The following is a 20,321-nucleotide window of genomic DNA, read 5'->3' as shown; positions in this document are numbered from 1 at the left end:
TGATAGTTAACATTAAGGACATCTCTTCCATATTGAGTTATAAAACATTTTGTTACTCTCCACTCAATAACAAGGTAATAACATCTACCCCCATGACACAATAATAATGTAACAATATAGGTGCAATAATTATATTTTGAATGGTAAGCATACTCAAAATCATTAAGAATCTTTTACCTTCTTAAAGTTTGATAAACTATACGAGCCTAAATGGAAGTTAATCATTATTATAAAATATATATATTCGAAGCCATCCCAATGTTAAGCTTTGACACCCATTAAGATAGTTTAAAACACCTCATTACTCTCAATGCAATAATAACATAGCAACATTTACCCCATATTAATACAATAATAACTTAACATCTCTCCTATACTATAGCACTCATTACCCTTGTGCAATAATTGAATTTTGAATCATACTCATGGTCAAAATCATTAAGAATCTCTTACCTTCTTAATAGCCCATATCTATTTAAATAGAGGTTAATCAATCTCTTTCTTTTATATATATATATATATATATATATATATATATATATATATATATTCTAATCCAAAAATCTTATCGCACATCTCACACATCTCCAAGCACAACACATAAATTAGACAAAATTTGAACCAACAATATTAAAAAACTGCCTTAACAATACATTTTATGGTTAGCTTATCTATACTTTTAAAAACAATTAATCAAAATAAAATTACTTTAAATAATAATAATATAATATAATTTATGATTATTACAAATTTCAAATTATAAATAAACATATTGTTTTATGACAAAATTTGAACCAACAATATTAAAAAATTGTTTTATAGTCAACTTATTTATACTTTTAAAAACAATTAATGAAAATAAAATTAATAATAATAATAATTTAATTTATGATTATTATAAATTTCAAATTATAAATAAACATATTAATTTATTAAAAAAACAATATTATGTCCATACTTTAATTAAAATAAAATAATTAATAAATATAAAAGTATAATTAATTAATAAATATAAAAGTATAATTAGTAATAAATTAATAACAACTAAATAAAATAATTAACAAATATCTTGTCTTTAACTTTGAATCACATTATGGTTGGTGACATCGAGAGTGGAGGAACGCGCGCTGTGCTGCGTTCAACTAGGTCAGAGATCAGCTGCCGCCGCCATGGCTGCTCCAGGGGGTGCGGAGACCTCTCCCACCCCTCCGATATCCCCAGCAGAAGCATTCAGACGCATAATTTCGCAGAGAGGGAAACCCCGAAATCATCCTGAAGTCCCGAAATTTATAAAAAAGTTGGAAGAAATCCCAGAAATAGCTTTGCCAGAAGATCAAACTATCAAAATCGCCCTTGCCTTGGCTGATAGAGGTTTAGTAGGGCAATTTATGGGCCGGTGGCCAACTTCAAAATCGACCGATGAATGGGTGCAAAGAAACTGGAGACCTCTCCTCCCCAATAATGTGATCAGCTATGCGGTTGGAAGGGGCTTCTTCATCTTCGAATTCACTACCAAAGAAGACCGAGATCTGGTGTTCAGAAACGGTCCATACTTCATGGGAAACCAAGGTCTCTTCCTGAATAAATGGACGCCCGACTTTGATCCCTCAGTTGATGTCCCAAAGGAGGTCCCTGTTTGGGTCCGGCTCCCCAACCTGCCAATACACTGCTGGAGCTTTCAAGCTCTGCAAAAGATAGGAAACGGTTTGGGCAGATTCATAGACAAAGCTGATAACAAGGGCCAATACACTTGCGCCAGAATATGCGTGGAAGTTGACCTAGAAGCTGGGCTACCGGAAGCCATCAAGCTTTCAGTGGGAGATTGGCACCATTACCAGAAGTTGGACTACGAGCAACTGCCATTCAAATGCAGAATCTGCCATGAGCACGGCCATTTTCAACGAAACTGCCCCAAAGCACCTTCAGGGGACAAAGAGGAAGAAGAAGGATGGAAGGAAATAAAAAAGGGAAAGGTAGTCACAAAGCCGAATGAGAAAAAGCAATCAGGATCAAAGGTAAATCCCCAGATCAATGACAAGACCAATCCAGTCTCACATGAAGGCCCAACCTCCCTTGAAAAGGGGGAGACCTCAGAGAAAAATGAAGAAACTGAAGATCAACCAAAGAAAAGGAAGGACACCGAAGAAGAATCAAATGCCCAACCAGTCAAGGCAGATCAAGGGGAAAAAGCAGGCAATGATGAACACATAAGCCTTGCCTCTGAATCAGGGGAAGATTCAGAAGAAAGAGACTCCGAATCAGACAGCACACAAATAACTCCTATCAAATCGACCAGGGGCCGGAAATCCAAGAAAAAACAGAGAGAGGAGAAAACCTACATGGATGTTCTCCAAGGTTCTCAGAAAACTCTAAAGGGAATGATGAACACAAGATCCGGGCGCAAGCATAACAAGGCTCCAAAAGGGGCCACCCCCCCCCACTCCAATAAATAATGAAATACGTCTCCTGGAATTGCAGAGGATTAGGTAGCAGGCTGAAAGAAGAGGCCCTGAAAGATATTGTGAGGTTGCATATGCCTGAAATCTTTCTCATCCAGGAGACAAAACTGGAGGACACTCTTCTCCTCCAAACCAGCAAAACCTTTTGGCGCAAAGGCCCTGGTAGAGCTGTCAGTGCTAGAGGCGCCTCTGGTGGGATTGCCTCCTTCTGGGACAGCTCCAAATACGACTTGATTCAGGAAGAAAGTTGCCAGCACTGGATTTTCACTCAGCTCCTCCACAAAGATTCTGGTCAACAAGTAAGTATATTTAACCTCTATGCTCCGGTCTCTCCATCGGAGAAAAAAATTTGTTGGGACTCGCTCCAGTCATTTCTTGTTTTGCACAACCCAGAAAATATCATTATTGCAGGGGATCTGAACGTTACTCTAGCAGCTGAAGAGAAAAAAGGAGGTTCCCCGGTAAGGGATCCGTCCAGAGAATGGGTAGAAGATATTATGATTGGTTGGGATTTGGAGGACATCAAACCATCAGCTGGGAAATTCACTTGGTCTAATAAAAGACTAGGCCCCACCCATATAGCTGCTCGGTTGGACAGATTCCTTGTCCAAGCCTCCTTTCTCACCTCCGGGCTTATGGCTTCTTCCAAAATTCTGCCCAACTGCACTTCCGATCATAAACCCATAAGTCTCGAGCTCTCCATGGATGATTCTCTGGGCCCAATTCCATTTAGATTTAGTCCATTATGGATTCAGCAAGAGGGTTTCAATGAGTTGGTTTCAGAAGAATGGAATCGGAAAATAAAGGGATCCCCCTTCTTCGTGTGGGAGGAAAAGTTGCGGGCTCTTAAGAGAAGACTAAAGGAATGGGCTAAAACTTTGAAAACCCCTGCTTCCAAAAGAAAAGAGTCTTTAGAAAACCTTGTTGTTCATCAATCATCAATGGAGGATTCAGTTATTACCCAAAGTCTTCTCCAAAAAGAAGTTGAGCTGCAAAAAGCCCTTCATAAAGCTAGTAGGGAAGAAGAAGAGTATTGGAGGCAAAAATCTAGAAATTTATGGTTACAGGCCGGAGACAAAAATACAAGTTTCTTCCACAGGCATGCCGAAGCTAGAAAGCAATTCAAAAATGTTTCAGAAATCCGATTCCAAGAGGCAGTGGTTAATGATTTTGAAGGTATCAAGAGAGCAGCATTTTCCTTTTTTAAAGATCTTTACTCAGCGCCAGATGACCAGCCGATAGACCCTCAAGCCTATCCGTATAATCTAATCCCCATCTGTGTGAAAGACTCTGTCAATAATATGCTGACTGCTCTGATCAGCATGGAAGAACTTAAGAAAGCCGTGGATGGCATGGAACCGGACAAAGCGCCAGGGCCTGATGGGTTCTCAGCTAGATTCTATCAATCTTGCTGGTCAACTATCAAAAAAGACCTCTTGAGAATGGTCAGGAAGTCCCAACTCTGTGCAAAGATAGGAGGGAGTACCAATTCAGCCTTCCTTGCTTTGATTCCGAAAGAGAAAGGAGCCTCAGAATTCAGTAGATTTCGACCCATATCTTTGTGTAATACTAGTTATAAACTGATTACCAAAATAATTTCCAATCGCCTCAAGAATATTTTGCCGGACATCATACCGGAAAACCAAGGAGGCTTCATCAAAGGGCGAAAGATCCTGGATAATATAGTGCTGGTTCAAGAGGCAGTCCATTCAAGTGGCCAGAGAAAAGAGAAAGGAATGGTAATAAAACTAGATTTGGCTAATGCCTTCGACAGGGTGAGGCACGACTTTCTGTTTGCTGTTATGATGAAAATGGGTTTCTCACTAAATTTCATAAACTGGGTGAAAGCCTGCATTGCCTCTCCTTGGATTGCACCGTTGGTTAATGGTCGATCGACTGAATTCTTTACAGCTTCCAGGGGATTAAGACAAGGCTGTCCGCTGTCCCCGCTGCTCTATGCTATTCAAGCATCAGTTCTTAGTTTCCAGCTTGAATTCTGCCAGCAAATCCAAATTCTGCCAGGCCTTAGAATGGTGCATAATGTCAAAGATATAAACCATGCTCAATTTGCCGATGATACTCTGCTGCTAGGTGGAGCGAGCATTAATTCGGCCAGAGCTTTCAAAAAGGAACTGGACATCTATAAGGAAGCATCCGGCAGTAAAATAAATTACTCAAAAAGTACAATCTATGGCTGGAACTGCTCAGCCAAAAATCTTGCTGACATAGCTAGGCTTCTGGAAATGAAAATCTGTCAGGACTGGGATTCCTTCAAATACCTTGGGATCCCAATTTTCAGATCCAATCCTAAAGTCGCCCACTGGATGCCCTTGTTAGACAAGTTAAAGCTCAGAATACAAGCCTGGGGAGCCTCCTGGCTGAACACTGCCGGGAAAACAATTCTTATAAAATCTGTCCTAACAAGCATGCCTCTTTATCAGCATTCCATTCTCCTTGCCCCCAAAACCTTTCTCAATAAAATGGAAGGCTTACTGAGAAGATTCCTGTGGGAAGGGGGGAAAAACAATGAAAGAAGACTTCACTTAGTAAATTGGGATACCATAAAGAAACCATTCATAGAAGGAGGTCTGCAAATGAGAGACTTGGCAGCTCAAAATATTGCTCTAGGTTCAAAAATTTTGTGGAATATTGTGGCAGGGAAAATAAGCTGGAGCAAAAAAGTACTGTGGAAGAAATACTACCAAGGTCAACGTCTGAGATGTCTGGAACTTCCACCAAAAAAATCCAAAGGTTCCCCTATTTCCAAGCTATGTAACGCAGCCCTGGAGAACTTCATTACCAATCTCTACTGGATCCCAGGCAATGGGAAGAAAATTAGAATATGGAAAGATCAGATTCTTGGAGATCAACCTCTACACCAGAAAGAAGGCCTGGCAAATATTAAACTATGGCTGCAATCCAACAATAAAGAAACCCTTTGGGACATTTCCAACTGGACGGAGGATGCTGACAGAAGATGGGACAGCTGGAACCTAGGAGAGGTTCCACAACATTTGCATACAGAAGCTTCTTTACTGTTAGACAATCTGCAAGGGAAATCTCCTCTGTCTGCTACAGCCAAGGACAAAAGAGGGTGGGGCTCCCATACAGGTACCTACTCAGCAGCTGAAGGATACAAAAGATTGATTGCTGTTCAGAATGTTCCCCCAGATCCATCGCCATGGAAATTCATATGGAGCTTCCCTTCTCTTCCAAAAATCGACTTCTTCAGCTGGACGCTTGCCCATAACAGTGTGCTAACAGGAGACAACCTGAGAAAACGGGGAATGGAAGGGCCAACTAGATGCCCATTATGTATTTCAGAGGAAGAATCAGCTGATCACCTGCTGTTGTTGTGCCCCTTTGCCAAGACAGTCTGGAAGGGGGTTCTGAGTTCAATGGCGAACAAGTTTGAGCTGCCAAGTAATGTGTCAAATCTCCTCCATGAGTGGGCCAAGCTATCACCTTTTTGCCTCAATAAAAAAAAAAATCTGTTAAAAACTGCTTGGATGTGGACCCCTAAATTCACATGCTGGAAGTTATGGCTGGAAAGGAATAACAGAATTTTTAGAGGAGAAAGCTGCACAGCAAACAACGTAATTTCCAAAATTAAAGCTATATTGGGAGAAACGTTGGATGTCAAGCCAGCCTTAAGGAATGAAGCGAAGCTCGACAGTGAGGAGGAGCTCTGGCTGAAAGAAATTGTCCCAAAAAATCAATCCATCACTACTTCCCCAGCCTCTTGCCATGCAATGTGGGAAATTCGTCTAGAAGAACAGGAATTTCTAAAGTGGAGATCGGCCCTAGATGACCATTGTCTATTCTTTGACGGGGCCTCTAAAGGCAATCCGGGTGCTGCGGGTGGAGGTGGAGTTCTTCTGAAACCTGATGGCACCTGTTTATTCAGGTTTCACTGGGGTTTAGGCATCGAAACTAACAATAGAGCAGAGGCTCTAGCTTTATGGCAGGGGCTGACTCTCGCTCTCATCTGGAATATTCAATCCCTGACAGTCTTTGGAGACTCTCGGATTATCATTCAAGCTATGAATTCACATTCAAATCCTTTGCAAATTCATTTGGACCATATTCTCAAGAAAATTAGACCCTTAGTGGCTAAAATTCGGAAAATATCCTTCTACCACATTCTGAGGCAGCTAAATTCTGAGGCAGATTCGGAAGCAAATCTTGGCTCTGGCAAAAGCCAAAGAACTCTTTCAGTCAATTCGGTTGATTCTCTCTGTAGTATCCCTTAATAGGCTTTTCCAGGCTATTGATCTTGAAGTTTATGGGATCAGCTATTGAGACAACAATCTTGGACCCCTTCAGGATTTGCTGTTCTGCTCTGGTTTCCAGGTTCAACTTCACCAAACTCCAAGGGCAGGCAATCAAGGAAAACTGTTACTCTGGTTTCTCTGTTTCTGGCAGTCTATTAGACTCTGTCTCCAGCAGAATACTGAACTGTCATGGACGATGCGTGACTGCTTGGTCAATTCTACGGTACAGGTGAGCTATTGGAAGTATTAAAAGTTTCTCCTTCTGGTTCCCAAACCCACTGTTGGAAAAAGCCTTGAATGGCAGCATTATTCGGGGCCTTCCTCTGTATCAGTCCACAAATCCGCAGAGTCTGTTAGCAACTCTTTCCTCTCCAGATTATTGTTTATCATCAGAAAGAGGATCCGGTAACAGCTTGCTCCACCCCATCGGTTCCCGCCCGGACCTCTGCAAAGGGAACGCTGAATCAAGTAAGTGCTTGCCATTCTAATCAGCGAGCCTAATAAAGCCTCGGATTAATCAGTCATAGACAGCAAGTTATCGCCCAAGGAAATGCATTACTATTCTACAGATTTGTCCAGAGGAAATCATGTATTGATGTCTAAAACGGGAAGTCGACAAATCAATTGAAGAAACTCTGATCCGATCGTTCTTCTGGCAGTCGACTCAGTGGTCAGCGTAATACACTCCAGGTTTAAGCAGGTCAATTTATGAAATCGCCCAGGGGCATCAAGTATCAGGCTTTGATCGTGTGGACCATCGCTCCATCATTGATGTCCAGATCTGATAGGCAGAGTCGCTGCGTTTTTTCCCCATCAGAAGTTTAAGAATCCAAGCTTGTCCATGGATTCGTCTTGAATCGAGAATTCGGTGGATCAAGAAATTTGAGAACCTAATTCAATGTAACCAGCACGCGGTAGCTTTTTTGCCGCCAAGCAATAAAAATCATAACCGTTACAGTAAAAAAAAAAAACTTTGAATCACATTGGATGGTTCGTGATGATATAATTTTTACTAAATTTTTTCCTACTTTCCAAATATAAAATTATAATTAATAATAAATAAATAATAAGAACCAAAATTTTATTTAGTGGAGACAAAAATAATTAATAATAATACATATAAATTATAATCACTAATAAATTAATAAATAAATTAAAATTAAATTTTTTTTTTAATTTGCCTTAAACGCATCCAACGAGAAAATTCACCCTGCGAAATTGTCGTCTCAAATCTTTATGAAAACCTAAATAATATGACATTATATTTCACACATTAAATAAGGTAAAAATATTTTCCCAAAACCATAATATATAATAAATTACATTTAAGCCTTCAACTTTACCAGACGAAACAATGAACGGCCATGCCAAAGTCCATCTGAACGTTGGAAATAAAAGGAGCATATTGTTATAACGACATTATGGAACATAACAAAAGTCTACAACCACATTTTCTATTCACACCAAAAGTAGGGAGGGAGCAACGAAATTGTAGCGACAGCTAGCTGTATATTTCAGGACAAATTGATGGGGACAGCACACAAACGCAAATATGTGTATAAAATAATGACAAAATGATATATTTAGGTCGATAGGCTTTCTTTTGAAAGAGATTTTCGTCGTCTTTTTGTTTCTGACATTGACACGTGGCGTCCACATTTTATATCGTCTTTCTCACCAAAACTGCTTTCCCGATTTTTGTTCTGGTTAAATATCTCAGACCCAAAACTGCTTTCCTGATTTCTGCTCTTTCAACACGACCTGCTTTCCGCTTTTTGCTCTTCCACGAACTAAACTGAACCTGAGCGAAATGAGCCTCCAGAAAGTTCCAGAATCGAACTCATTCTCTATAAATATTTATTTTGCAGAGGCATCCAGATAACAACAACATTTCCAGGATTTTGTTTGAGGCATCCAGATAACAACAACATTTCCAGGATTTTGTTTGATTTAAATTCTGCTCAATCCCTTAATCGCGAGAAAGTCATGGCAAATCTATTTTTCAGCGAGTTCTGGGATCGATTCCCGTAGAGAAGGCCGCAGTGTAGTCCTTACATTGCTCATCCCTACGTTACATCCAATGTGACTCCAACAAAACCCGAATATGATTTCTGGGGCGCTCCGAAGGTTAAGCCCAAGACATTCACAGTTCCAGTCCATGGTCCTTCCGATCATCCCTCGCCAAGTCTGAGTTCGATGACCATTGAAAATGGTCATTCAAAACCTAATCCCAAGAAGGTTATTTCGATACCCGTCAATTCTGAGACTCCTGTATCGTCTTCAGGGATTAAGAAGGTTTTGGTTCCTCTATTGGATGAGACTTCTGCAGCCAACAAAATTCAGTCGTATTTCAGAGGGTTTTTCACCAGGAAGGGTGCACCTTTAAAGAATTTAAGGGTTATACGGGATGTCAAGGCAAAGGCCGAAGATATATGATGGCGTTTTGTTGATCGTGAAGTGGTGAGTCGATCCTTCAGAATGAGAAGGAACGCTTGAAGATCACCGAGGGCATAATGTCACTGTTGCTTAAACTTGACGCAATTCAAGTATGTATTTGAATGTCCTATGTTGGATTAAAACTCGGTTTGAATTGTAGGTCCAAACTCTGTTTTAACTTTCTAGAATATATTTTGAACTGCGACTTGAATTCCGTGCCTGTTCTAAAATACTTTTTGATTTTTTGATCCGGCCCAACATGTTATAAAAAAAATTGACCAGCGAAAAATTCGTTTAAATAATAGGTAGGAAAATTGGCTTAAAGCCCTTTTCTAACTTTTGGTTTCGATCAAAACCCTGTTTGATTTTATGTTTGGCTGGAAACCCAGTGTGAATTTCTGTTTGGGTCAAAACCCTTTTTGAATTATGGATCAAAACCTTCTTTAAATTTTCGTATAAACCCCTATTTTAGTTTCTATATCAGTTCTTTATAGCTTATACTCTTTCAATATCTTGAATGCTAAGAGTTCAGCGGCATTGAGTGATCTTAACATCTTTTTCACTGTCTGGTCACATTTTTAATGTTTTAGATTGTGGCAGAAAATTGTATATTACGCATTTTGATTTGCAGGGCATGAATTCATTTGTGAGGGAATCAAGGAAAGCGGTAATTTGTGAGTTTGTTAATCTGCAAGAAATGGTAGATGTCATATTAGCTGGAAAATCGATAAGAGGGGGAGGTTCGACGGGTGCAGAATCTGTGGTGGAGGATATGCATGGTGATGGGTTTGATTTAAATTCTGCTCAATCCCTTAATCGCGAGAAAGTCATGGCAAATCTATTTTTCAGCGAGTTCTGGGATCGATTCCCGCAGAGAAGGCCGCAGTGTAGTCCTTGCGTGCATTGTTTATTTTCTTATGCTTTGGTTTCATGAAATTGTTTATTTTTTTCCAGTGGATTGGAATGGGAAATAAATAATTACTGGAGTATTTCAAAGGATATAAAGCCATGAAGGCAAGACATGCATATGGCCCAAAGGGACATCGTGGAATGAGTGTTCTTATATTTGAGGAATCTGCAATGGGATACTTGGAGGCAGAGCGGTTACAGAAACAATTTTTAAAGGAAGGGAGAGGAAAAGATGACTGGGAGCGACGTCGTGTATTGTTTTATCCAAGTGGAAAATGTGTACTATATGGTTACTTCGCAACAAAAGTAGAGATGGAGATTTTCAACAGACATTCAAAAGGTTTGTATTACTTACTTCTTTGAAGTCTATATGACATGTATCACAAAGGGGTGGATTGCAGAAATTTTGTTTCTAATTTAAAGTGTGCAACAAATTTTTGGGTGTCTCCTAACATAGTTACAGCTCATTAAGCATAGACACATTATTTATTAGGAAAGTCAGATTACGCACAGGAGGATTCTTTGATTGATTGTGTAATGTCTAAGACGCATTAGGTGGGAGATGCTTTTTGGTTCATGTACTCTGATGCTAGTGAGTAATTTTTTATTTTTTAGTGGAGCTATTAGAAAAGTGCAAGAGTATTTTGCAGGCAAAGCAAGGTTGAAGTATGAGATGAGATCATATCATAAAATGGTTGTGGAACCCATGAAGCAAATGGATGAGGACAATCAGAAGTTGTCTTGGTTTAAGACTAAAGTTGCTAAACAACAGGAGCACAGTAAAAATTTAGAAGAGACAATTAGTATAGTCTCATCAAAATTGCGTATGAAAGATGAAGAAATTAAGATTATTAGACAAAGGGCTACAGAGCAGCATGAGGAATGTAAGAAAGAAGTATGATTAATTTATGGTTGAGACTAGAGCACATGGAAGTTGAAACACAACAACCTATAGTAGTTCAGTTAGTGTCTTGGACTTGCACCTTGTGTATAATTTTATGTGAGGCTTAAACTGTTGTTGTCCTTTGGACATGTAGTTTTAATGTTAAAACCCAATATGTTTAACTATATATGTCTTGTTCAGAATTGATCTTCTTTTGTTTTTTTTGAGGTTCCCACGAGTGCTATGCTAATTGAAAATTGCGGGCAGGTGGATTATTTGGAGCAAAGTTATAGAGAACAAATTGATCAGCTGAATGCCGATATTACAAAAAGAGAATCAGAGATGGAAGAGATGGAAGAGGAGTTCAAGAAAGCACACTTAGATCGTTGTCACCAACTTGAAGTTAACTCTGCAAAGCTCCCAAAAGGTGCACAAGTTGTGAATGATGAACAACAGGAACAACAGATCAAGTAAATTTCCTTTCTATTCTGGACCTTTCTTTGATTTTCATCTATTTACTCTTTCTAGGAAATAACTTATTATATGTCATCTGTGCACAGTGTCAGGCCAGGTTAACTCCAGATATACTGAGTGCAACAAAGAATTGGTGATTTTATTCATTAGCCTACTATTATTTATACATATACAAAACGGATCAGTTCATCTTCTAGATGACTGTCCAGCTTCACCTCATCCGTTTCGGATTAGGTGTCAACATTCCCCCCCTTAATCTGAAGGGATGTTGGTGAGTCCAAGCATCGTTCTGAATCTTTCAAGCTTTTCTCTTCCAAGCGCTTTGGTGAAGATGTCTGCAATTTGCTCGTTTGTGGAACAATGATGGAGATGGATTGTTTTGGCCTCAACATGATGTCGGATCAGATGATATTTAGTATTGATGTGCTTAGTACGATCATGGAACTTTGGGTTCTTGGCCAACTTTATTGCAGAGGTGTTATCAATCATGAGTGGAGTAGATTGTATTTGTTTTACTTGCAAATCTTCAAGAATTTTCCTGAGCCACACAATTTCTTTCGTTGCTTCAGCTGCTGCCACGTATTCTGTTTCTGTTGTGGAATCTGCTGGTACTGATTGTTTGCGTGATCTCCAGGAGACAGCTCCCGATCCAAGACTCATAGCATATCCTGAAGTAGATACCCCAGTTTCTTTGTCTCCATCGAAGTCTGAATCAGAGTATCCAATCAAGTTGAAGTCGTCCACCTGTGTATACTTGATTCCAAGGTCTTGAGTTCCCTTCAAGTACCTTAGAACTCTTTTTGCAGCAGACCAATGTCCCTCACAAGGCTTTTGCATAAACCTGGAGAGGATTCCAACAGCAAATGAAATGTCTGGTCTGGTAGTAGTGAGGTAGATGAGACTTCCTACAAGCTGTCTATACCTTGTTGCATCCTCAAATTCCTTTCCTTCAATAGATGTGAGCTTCAAGTTTTGTTCCATTGGAGTAGAAAGGGGATTGCACTCTGTCATGCCAAATCTGTTTAACAAATCTCCAATGTATTTCTTTTGAGAAAGAAATATGGACTTTGGATGTTGGGTTACTTCAATGCCAAGATAGTAATGAACATAGCCCAAATCAGTCATTTCAAAAAAATTTCCTAATTCTTTCTTTATGGATGCAATATAGCTTTCATTGTTCCCTGTCATTAAAAGATCATCTACATATACCACAAGATATACAACTGTTTTGCCAACTTTCTTGACAAATAAAGTTGCATCATCAAGATCAAAATGTTTGAAGTTGAGTTTCAGAAGATGCTCAGTTAGTTTTTCATACCAGGCTCGTGGTGCTTGTTTGAGGCCATACAAGGACTTCACAAGTTTGCATACTTTGTGTTCATGTCCTTTCACAGCAAATCCTTCAGGCTGGGACATAAAAACATTCTCTTTTAGATCTCCATTCAAGAATGCAGTTTTTACATCCATTTGATGGACTTTCCAACCGTTCTAAGCAGTTAGTGCAAAGAGTGTCCGGATGGTGGCCCATTTTGCTGTGGGAGCAAAAGTTTCCTCATAATCGACCCCTTCCTTCTGTGCAAAACCTTTTGCCACAAGCCTAGCTTTGTGCTTGTCAAGTGAGCCATCAGCTTTGTACTTGTTCTTGTAGACCCACTTGCAGCCAATTGGTTTAGTTCCAAATGGAGGATCAACCAGCTTCCAAGTGCCATTCTTTATGAGGGCATCATACTCCTTCTGCATCGCTTCTTTCCATTCATCATGAGAAGCAGCTTCTTTGAAGGAAGTTGGTTCAAAATCTGTAGACAAGTTCAATTCACAATCATAAGTAACATCCATATCAACAGGTGAATTAGAGTTATCTACATCACCTCCATCTTGTCGGTTTGAATTTCTGGTTCCTGTTTTTCCAATTTCATCAGGATGAACACTTTCAAGTGTCTTTGTCAGCCACTTTGGGGGACCTTTCTGAGATGGTCCAGGCTATTCTGTTGATTGAGTTGGGTCTGAATCAAGATTGAGTCTCCCAATTCTATCAATTACATCACTTAAAGCATCATCCGTTGTTGGAGTGTCATGCAGGGGAGATTGTTCTTCAGAAGAAGATTCCACATGTTGATCTAGTATAGGAATCCCCCCTTCAAGATGTGGAACCTGATTATCAAACTCTTGAAATGATTTCGGTTTTGTGAATCTATCCAAGCGATCAAGTTGCCGCTCAACAACACTGTCAGATTTGGATGATTCAAGAAAAATGACATCTCTAGATAAAACAAACTTTTTATTTACTTCATCATAAAGGCGGTATGCTTTAGATGTGTTTGAATACCCCAGGAAGATACACTTACGACTTCTAGCACCAAGTTTGTTTCTATGTACCTTTGGTATTAAAGCATAACAGGTGGAACCAAATATCCTGAGATGTTTTACCGAAGGAACATGTCCATACCACAATTCATAAGGAGTCTTGTTTCTTATAGCACTAGATGGACATCTATTCTTTATATATGCAGCACATAGAACAGCATCAGCCCAAAACATTGTCTTTACATTTTTGAAGAAAAGCATGGATCGTACCATATTCAAAATTGTTCTGTTCATTCTTTCAGCTACACCATTCTGTTGAGGATTATAAGGCACAGTTGTTTGATGTTTAATCCCATGTTGGCGAAGATAGTGTTCAAATTCATTTGATGTATATTCTTTTCCATTATCAGTGCGAATAGACCCAATATGAGATTGTGCATCATTTTCAATCCATTTATGAAAATTCTTGAATGTTTGAAAAGCATCAGATTTGTTCTTCAATAAGTAAACCCAACACATTCTGGTGTAATCATCAATAAATGTCATGATATACTTATTTCCATTTGCAGAAGGAACAGGCATTGGACCACATAAATCTGAATGAATAAGTTCAAGCTTCCTATGTGCTCTTGAATGTGAATCATGAAAAGACTGTTTGCTATGCTTTCCTAGAATGCAAGCATCACATTGTTTATGTTTTCTAGGAATTGTAGGCAAACCAGCAACACCATTTTTCTTCAACAAGCGGAGACTATCATAGTTTAAATGTCCAAATCTAGCATGCCATAGTAAACTTGATGGAAGTGTACCTTCATCATGATGAGAAATATATGAAAAATGCTGTGCATGAGCAGAGGTTCCTTGCAGTTTAAGAAGTCTTTCTTCTTCTATACCCCTCATGACAGGTGAATGGTCAGATGCCTTTCTTACCTCAAGCTTTCCATCAAACATATGAATGGAGTGACCTTGCTGGCGGATGTGGACCAGGGACAGCAAGTTTCTCTTGAGCTGTGGGAGATATAGAACATGATCCAGAAGAAAGTCTGGAAGACCAGGCAGTTTAAGCCTGACTGTGCCAAGCCCTGATGGCTTGATTTTTGACTGATCTGCAAAGTATACTGCTCCATCAACATTATCAGTGAAATCTTCAAAAAAATCTTTCCTATGAGTCATATGACAGGTTGCTCCTGAATCAAGCAACCAGTCATTTTTTGAAGAAGTAAGTGAAGCATTAAACATATCTTCATTTACTCCAATGTTACATTGTGCCTCAATATAGTGAGCGGATTGAGGTGTTTTACCTTTGTCTGTGTCATCAGTTTTACCTTTTTGCTGATTTCTTCTCTGCTCAATCTTTTCCCATGGTAGCTTGCATGTAGAAGCATCATGAGATCCTTTTTGTTTGCAGCGAATGCAATGTAAGTCTGCCTTTTCTGCTTGAGAATGTCTGCCCCCCCTGCCTCTGAAATATCTTTCTCTTTCTTTTGAATGCATACTGTAACAAAAATTATTTTTGCTGATAGAAAAATAATTTTGCTGATAAAAAAAAAGGACTTCTACTGATGTATAGTAAAACTATACTCAAAAGGGCAACAGATTCTTTATGCACTAAGTTTTCTTCAAATGTCTCCAAAATGTCCTCCACAAAATATTCCAACAGTGTCCAAAAAAAAATTCAAAACTTATTTAAATGGCGTCCATAACTCAAACCCTGGTCAATGTAACTACAACGTTAGTGCACATATACATATTCAGCGTTAGTGCTCTGATGCCACCGCCCAGCGTATATGAAATCAATTGTCCCTAAATATCATAATGCTGACTTATGAAAAAAAATCGAACTTCATTTTCTGCTGCAATAATATCACTTTGACTTCAAACACTTCAAACCATAATCGGAAACCGTTCTTGCTGTTCTAATAATACCAGTCTTATTTATAAAAGGCTTAAACTTGAAAGGTTTAGTGCTTGTTTGTAAAGAATAATGTCGGAGAGTAGAACGTGAAGGATGAGGGCAAGGACAGCAAAACAGGTGAAGGAATCGAACTGTTACCAGAAGGCCAACCAGCTGGCATCGGTATTTCCGGCCTTTTCCACCAGATACACTATTCCTGCTGCCAATGCCCCCGCTGTCACAAGTGCCACCATTACCATATCCATTATGTTAAAAAACACTCTGTTATCTGGGTAAGCATTCGGTCTCAGATAGAAACATGCAATTTTATTTATAAATCGAATTACAATCTAACGATTTATAAAGCAATTGTAAGTGGTAACGCCATTTTGAAGGCGATAGTGTGGACGTTGCTCGAGCTCCGCCGACGTGACTGCAATCGGAATGCAAACTAGAAAGATACCAGCCAATGCAATGGCGGTATTGCGCCTCCGGTACTTGGGTCTACTGAACCATCCTTCCTGCGTGGAGGCACCAGCGAAGCAGGCTGCCTGACACCTTGCTCTCAATATACATATAAATCCAGTGCAGTGTATAATATACCAGGCGCAGATTTTAATAAATATGGAATGGTTAACGCATAAAACTGAACACAATGGTTAACGTATAAAACTTATATGCATTCAAGATCTCTGTAACGTGCACACATACCCAAACACTAGTATGGATTTCGCACTTGATCAACCTCGGCCAACTGGTTATGATCAAGCCAACAACGATGGTGGGGCTCTCTCTTGGTGAGAAAAACTTTATACAGGGCGGAATTGCTCAAGATATCCGCACAGATGGCTGTGGCCTGCAGCATTTCCGATCATTTTCAATCAAGACTGGTGTTATTCCTCAGGCAAATGGCTCGGCAAGGGTGAGAATTGGCTCAAACTGATGTAATAGCAAGTGTGAAGACTGATCCAGAATTTGAGCGGAGGGGAGGAGAGCAACTGTACGACAGAAACAAAATTCCTCCACAGACTCACGGTTTCAAAAGGGATAGATTACACTTTCTTTGCCCTTAGTAGACAAAACAGCAGCAAGACCTGGGCGTATGGAAAAAACTGAATTTCATACAGTCAGATGCGCAGAGAATGAAACGTTCTGGCATGGCCAGGCATTGATTCTTTCTGCGCCAGGCAGAGGCAGAGCAGCGCAGGACAGACAGGACAGAGTGGCGCAGGACAGAGCAGCACAGTGCTCAGGGCAGGAGTTACAACCTATTTTGGGACCTGTGCTCTGATACCATGTCAGGCCAGGTTAACTCCAGATATACTGAGCGCAACAAAGAATTGGTGATTTTATTCATTAGCCTACTATTATTTATACATATACAAAACGGATCAGTTCATCTTCTAGATGACTGTCCAGCTTCACCTCATCCGTTTCGGATTAGGTGTCAACACACAGTGCTTTTTTTCCCTTCAGTTCCTAAAGTTTAGAGCAACCAACATGTTTGTTTTGGCCTGTATCTTATTGTAATAATACCTTGCTTTGTTCAGGGTGCTAGCAGGGTAGAATACACTTATTCTTAGTGGTCAGTGCTGTAACAGGCTTGCAAAATGTTTTGTCGAACTACTTAGATCTTGAAGAGTGAACTAGTCAAGCATTAAAATTAATAATGTTGTGCGATCAAACAATTCTTTTTGGCTTTGGTATGAATCGTTTACTCTTGGGGAAAGAATTGCTTGGACTTTCTTGTCCTCTGCATATGCCTGCGAAATAGAAGCCATTTTTCCTTCAGTACTCTTGCCTTGAGATTTCACCAATAATCAACCACATAGTACCATACTAGCTGCATACTCAGCTCCAACCAGCTACATACTTGGTCCAAACCACTTTCATACACAACCAAACAAGGCTAAGCATAATCAACATCCTTGCTGGAAATATATGTCACGAGTTTGGTTTAAAGTTAATATAGGCAACATTCATGCCGAAAGCACCGACTTTGAACTTGGTCCAACAAAGGAAGCACAAGTGATCCTTCTGTACAAATCCATCAATTAGTTGATGTAGGCCTCTCATCTAAAACTGACATGTATACATTATAATGCAAGTCAAAATGGAGGAAAGGGAAACATCAAGGTTTAGATGAAATTGATCGGCTGGTTACTCCACTAATAATGAAAATTTCCTTGGAAATCAATTGCTGGCCTTTCGTATGTAGACGCATGCCTTTTAGCGTAGTTTCCATACACTACCCATGGAGATGAATGCTTAGAAAATGTGAATATTTTCACCCAATATATACATATTTTATATGGTCTTGATTTGAACATTGGATACCTAAAAGTACCTTCCTTTAGGCAAGAAATGTCCTCGCAGCCTTGCATCCCTAGTATATTGGACACTCATGGGAAATGTGCCCTATGCAAGACATGCCCATGCGGGTTTGGCACTCGGATAATGCAAGCCTCGACATGTTTAAGACTTGGGGCACCAATAAATGTTAAAAAAAAATCTCAGAACATTAAAAAATGTGACCTTGTTCTGATGTGCCTGTTTTAGGGGTCTATGTGTCCCATGTTGGACACTCATAATCTCGTGTCCCTGACTTTCCTCCTATTGGAAATCAAATACAAGAGGAGTTTGAGAGGCCATATTTTTGAAGTTCAATTTTAACTGCTAACTGTTATGATGTGAAGCGGAAGCAACAATCAAATACAAGAGTTTTAAGGGCCATTTTTTTAAGTTTAATTTAATCTGTATGATGTGATGCGAAACCAACAATCAAATACAAGAGTTTGAGAGTACATTTTTTTGAAGTTTAATCTTAACCTCTATGATGTGATGGGAGACCAACAAACCCAATACTTCATTCTTTAAAGCAACTTTAGCCTGTTAAATTGACTCATCTTTGGTATCTTAAGTTCCCCATTTTTTATTGAATCTTATAGCACCCGAAGGTGAAAAATAGAACAAGGTGATGGATAGTATTAGAATGTGAAAATTAAATTGAAGGCAAACACTCTTTAAGCGGGGAAACGATTTTGGTTTTGGAAACAAAACTTTTCAAAATTTTAGGAAATAAGAAAACAATATTGTTTAGATAATCTTCGCCAAAATCACATAACCAATCTTTTGTCGACGCGTTTCGAACCAACCAGTGTGGTTCATCGTCAGGACAAGTTGAAGAACCAATCCGGCTTAGCTTGATTAAATAGAGTGTGCAGAGACTCAAACGGCTATATTGCCAACGGTTAGCCGTTGGCAATATAGCCGTTTGAGTCTCTGCACACTCTATTTAATCAAGCTAAGCCGGATTGGTTCTTCAACTTGTCCTGACGATGAACCACACTGGTTGGTTCGAAACGCGTCGACAAAAGATTGGTTATGTGATTTTGCCGAAGATTATCTAAACAATGTTATGGATCACAGAAGTCTAAATTCCTTAAGAAAACAATATTTCTAATATTTTTTAAAATATTTAAAAGTTTAAAATGCTAAAATATTTCATAAATATTTAGAGTTCAATAAGTTTTGGAATCGTTTGCTTGGGTCCTGTACCATCGTAATTACTTGACAACCAACTAGAAGATTGCAAGGTAAAGATAATATGTTAGATTTTTTCAATGATACTTTATACTTGTCCATACATTTGTTAGATCCATTAAAATCGAAGTATTCATAGCTATGCTTTGGCCACATGTCTCTCTCCTATTGTCATCATTTGTGACATTCTTATACTACCTTTTTTTGTTTTCTTAGAAGGCAGAGGCCACGAAATTTTTTTAAGATATCATTGAAAATATTTTTGCCTATTGAGGGGCTCAAGGATCTTTGCACTTTTTAAGATATGGTTATGGATTTCTGCACTTCTTATGATATGGTTATTTGTAGGCATCACTTTTAATTTACCAGATATATGTCTTCTCTGTTTTTAATGGTGTCAAGCGTTGCTTGTGATCTTGTTGTCTTGCAGAATTGATGAAGAGATTGCAAGAAGAAAAATGATAGTTGAAGGCAGCTTCAAAGATTCTGAAGAATATGAATGTGAGAGGCAAGAACTTGTTAAAGTGCATGACAACAAGAGGAGGGAGATCAAGCTAAAACAGTTACAGGAAGAAGTAGCCTTAGAGAAGGAATTGGAGCGTGAGAGAGTTGAACAACTGGACAAGCAGCTAAAGAGAAGGCAAGAAGTACAGAATGTTGCTGTTTAATTGTAGGGGTCGGAGAATTCCTATGCAATTAAATAAGCATGCTTTGTATTATAACCGTTTTTGAATTTTATGCACCCCTTGAAAAGCTACCCATGAAGAGCAAGGAAACTTCTGTAGCCATCCTGTTGTTTGTATGTTGTGATCACTAGAAATTGGAGAACTGAATCATACGGATTGTAGAATCTATTTTGCCTTTTGATGAGAATGTTGAATCATTTTCCCTGGATACAAATATCCCTTTTAAATATACACCAAAAAAGGAAAAAAGAAGATTTATAAAGAGTTTCTGTTTCATTATCCTATATGATCCTTCTGTAAATGTTTTTTCCTTGGTTCTTGGTCGGAAATCTAGAAGGGTAGAGAAGAATTGACTTCAAAGTTCAACTTGGATCTGTTGGATAGATGATTTTAAAGCATGTGGGCTTGGAAGGGTTTTTTTTTAATTTTTCTTTGAAGTTGTTTATAATTCTAATGATG

General features: G+C 39.0%; 2 protein-coding genes across 2 annotated transcripts; both read left to right on the top strand.

Annotated features, from left to right (window-relative positions):
- Positions 1 to 2,452: 2,452 nt before the first annotated feature.
- Positions 2,453 to 10,979, top strand: LOC149243503 (uncharacterized). The gene is made up of 8 exons (XM_089371228.1): positions 2,453 to 2,762; positions 2,895 to 6,685; positions 6,885 to 6,962; positions 7,109 to 7,201; positions 8,765 to 9,078; positions 9,192 to 9,279; positions 9,801 to 10,054; positions 10,694 to 10,979. The coding sequence occupies exons 1-8, from the start codon at positions 2,453 to 2,455 to the stop codon at positions 10,977 to 10,979; spliced, it is 5,214 nt and encodes a 1,737-aa protein (XP_089227354.1).
- Positions 10,980 to 11,232: 253 nt separating this feature from the next.
- LOC149243502 (uncharacterized) lies at positions 11,233 to 19,848 on the top strand. Its single transcript, XM_089367820.1, has 2 exons — positions 11,233 to 11,431; positions 19,607 to 19,848. The coding sequence occupies exons 1-2, from the start codon at positions 11,304 to 11,306 to the stop codon at positions 19,842 to 19,844; spliced, it is 366 nt and encodes a 121-aa protein (XP_089223946.1). The 5' UTR covers positions 11,233 to 11,303; the 3' UTR covers positions 19,845 to 19,848.
- The last annotated feature ends 473 nt before the right edge of the window (positions 19,849 to 20,321 follow it).

The sequence above is a fragment of the Pinus tabuliformis genome, chromosome 8 (genome assembly GCF_031772625.1).
Source record: "Pinus tabuliformis cultivar Carrire ecotype Pingquan chromosome 8, CPIR1, whole genome shotgun sequence".
Classification (NCBI taxonomy): Eukaryota; Viridiplantae; Streptophyta; class Pinopsida; order Pinales; family Pinaceae; genus Pinus; species Pinus tabuliformis.
Note: the sequence above shows the minus strand (reverse complement) of the source record. Positions and strands in the feature narration are given on the sequence as shown.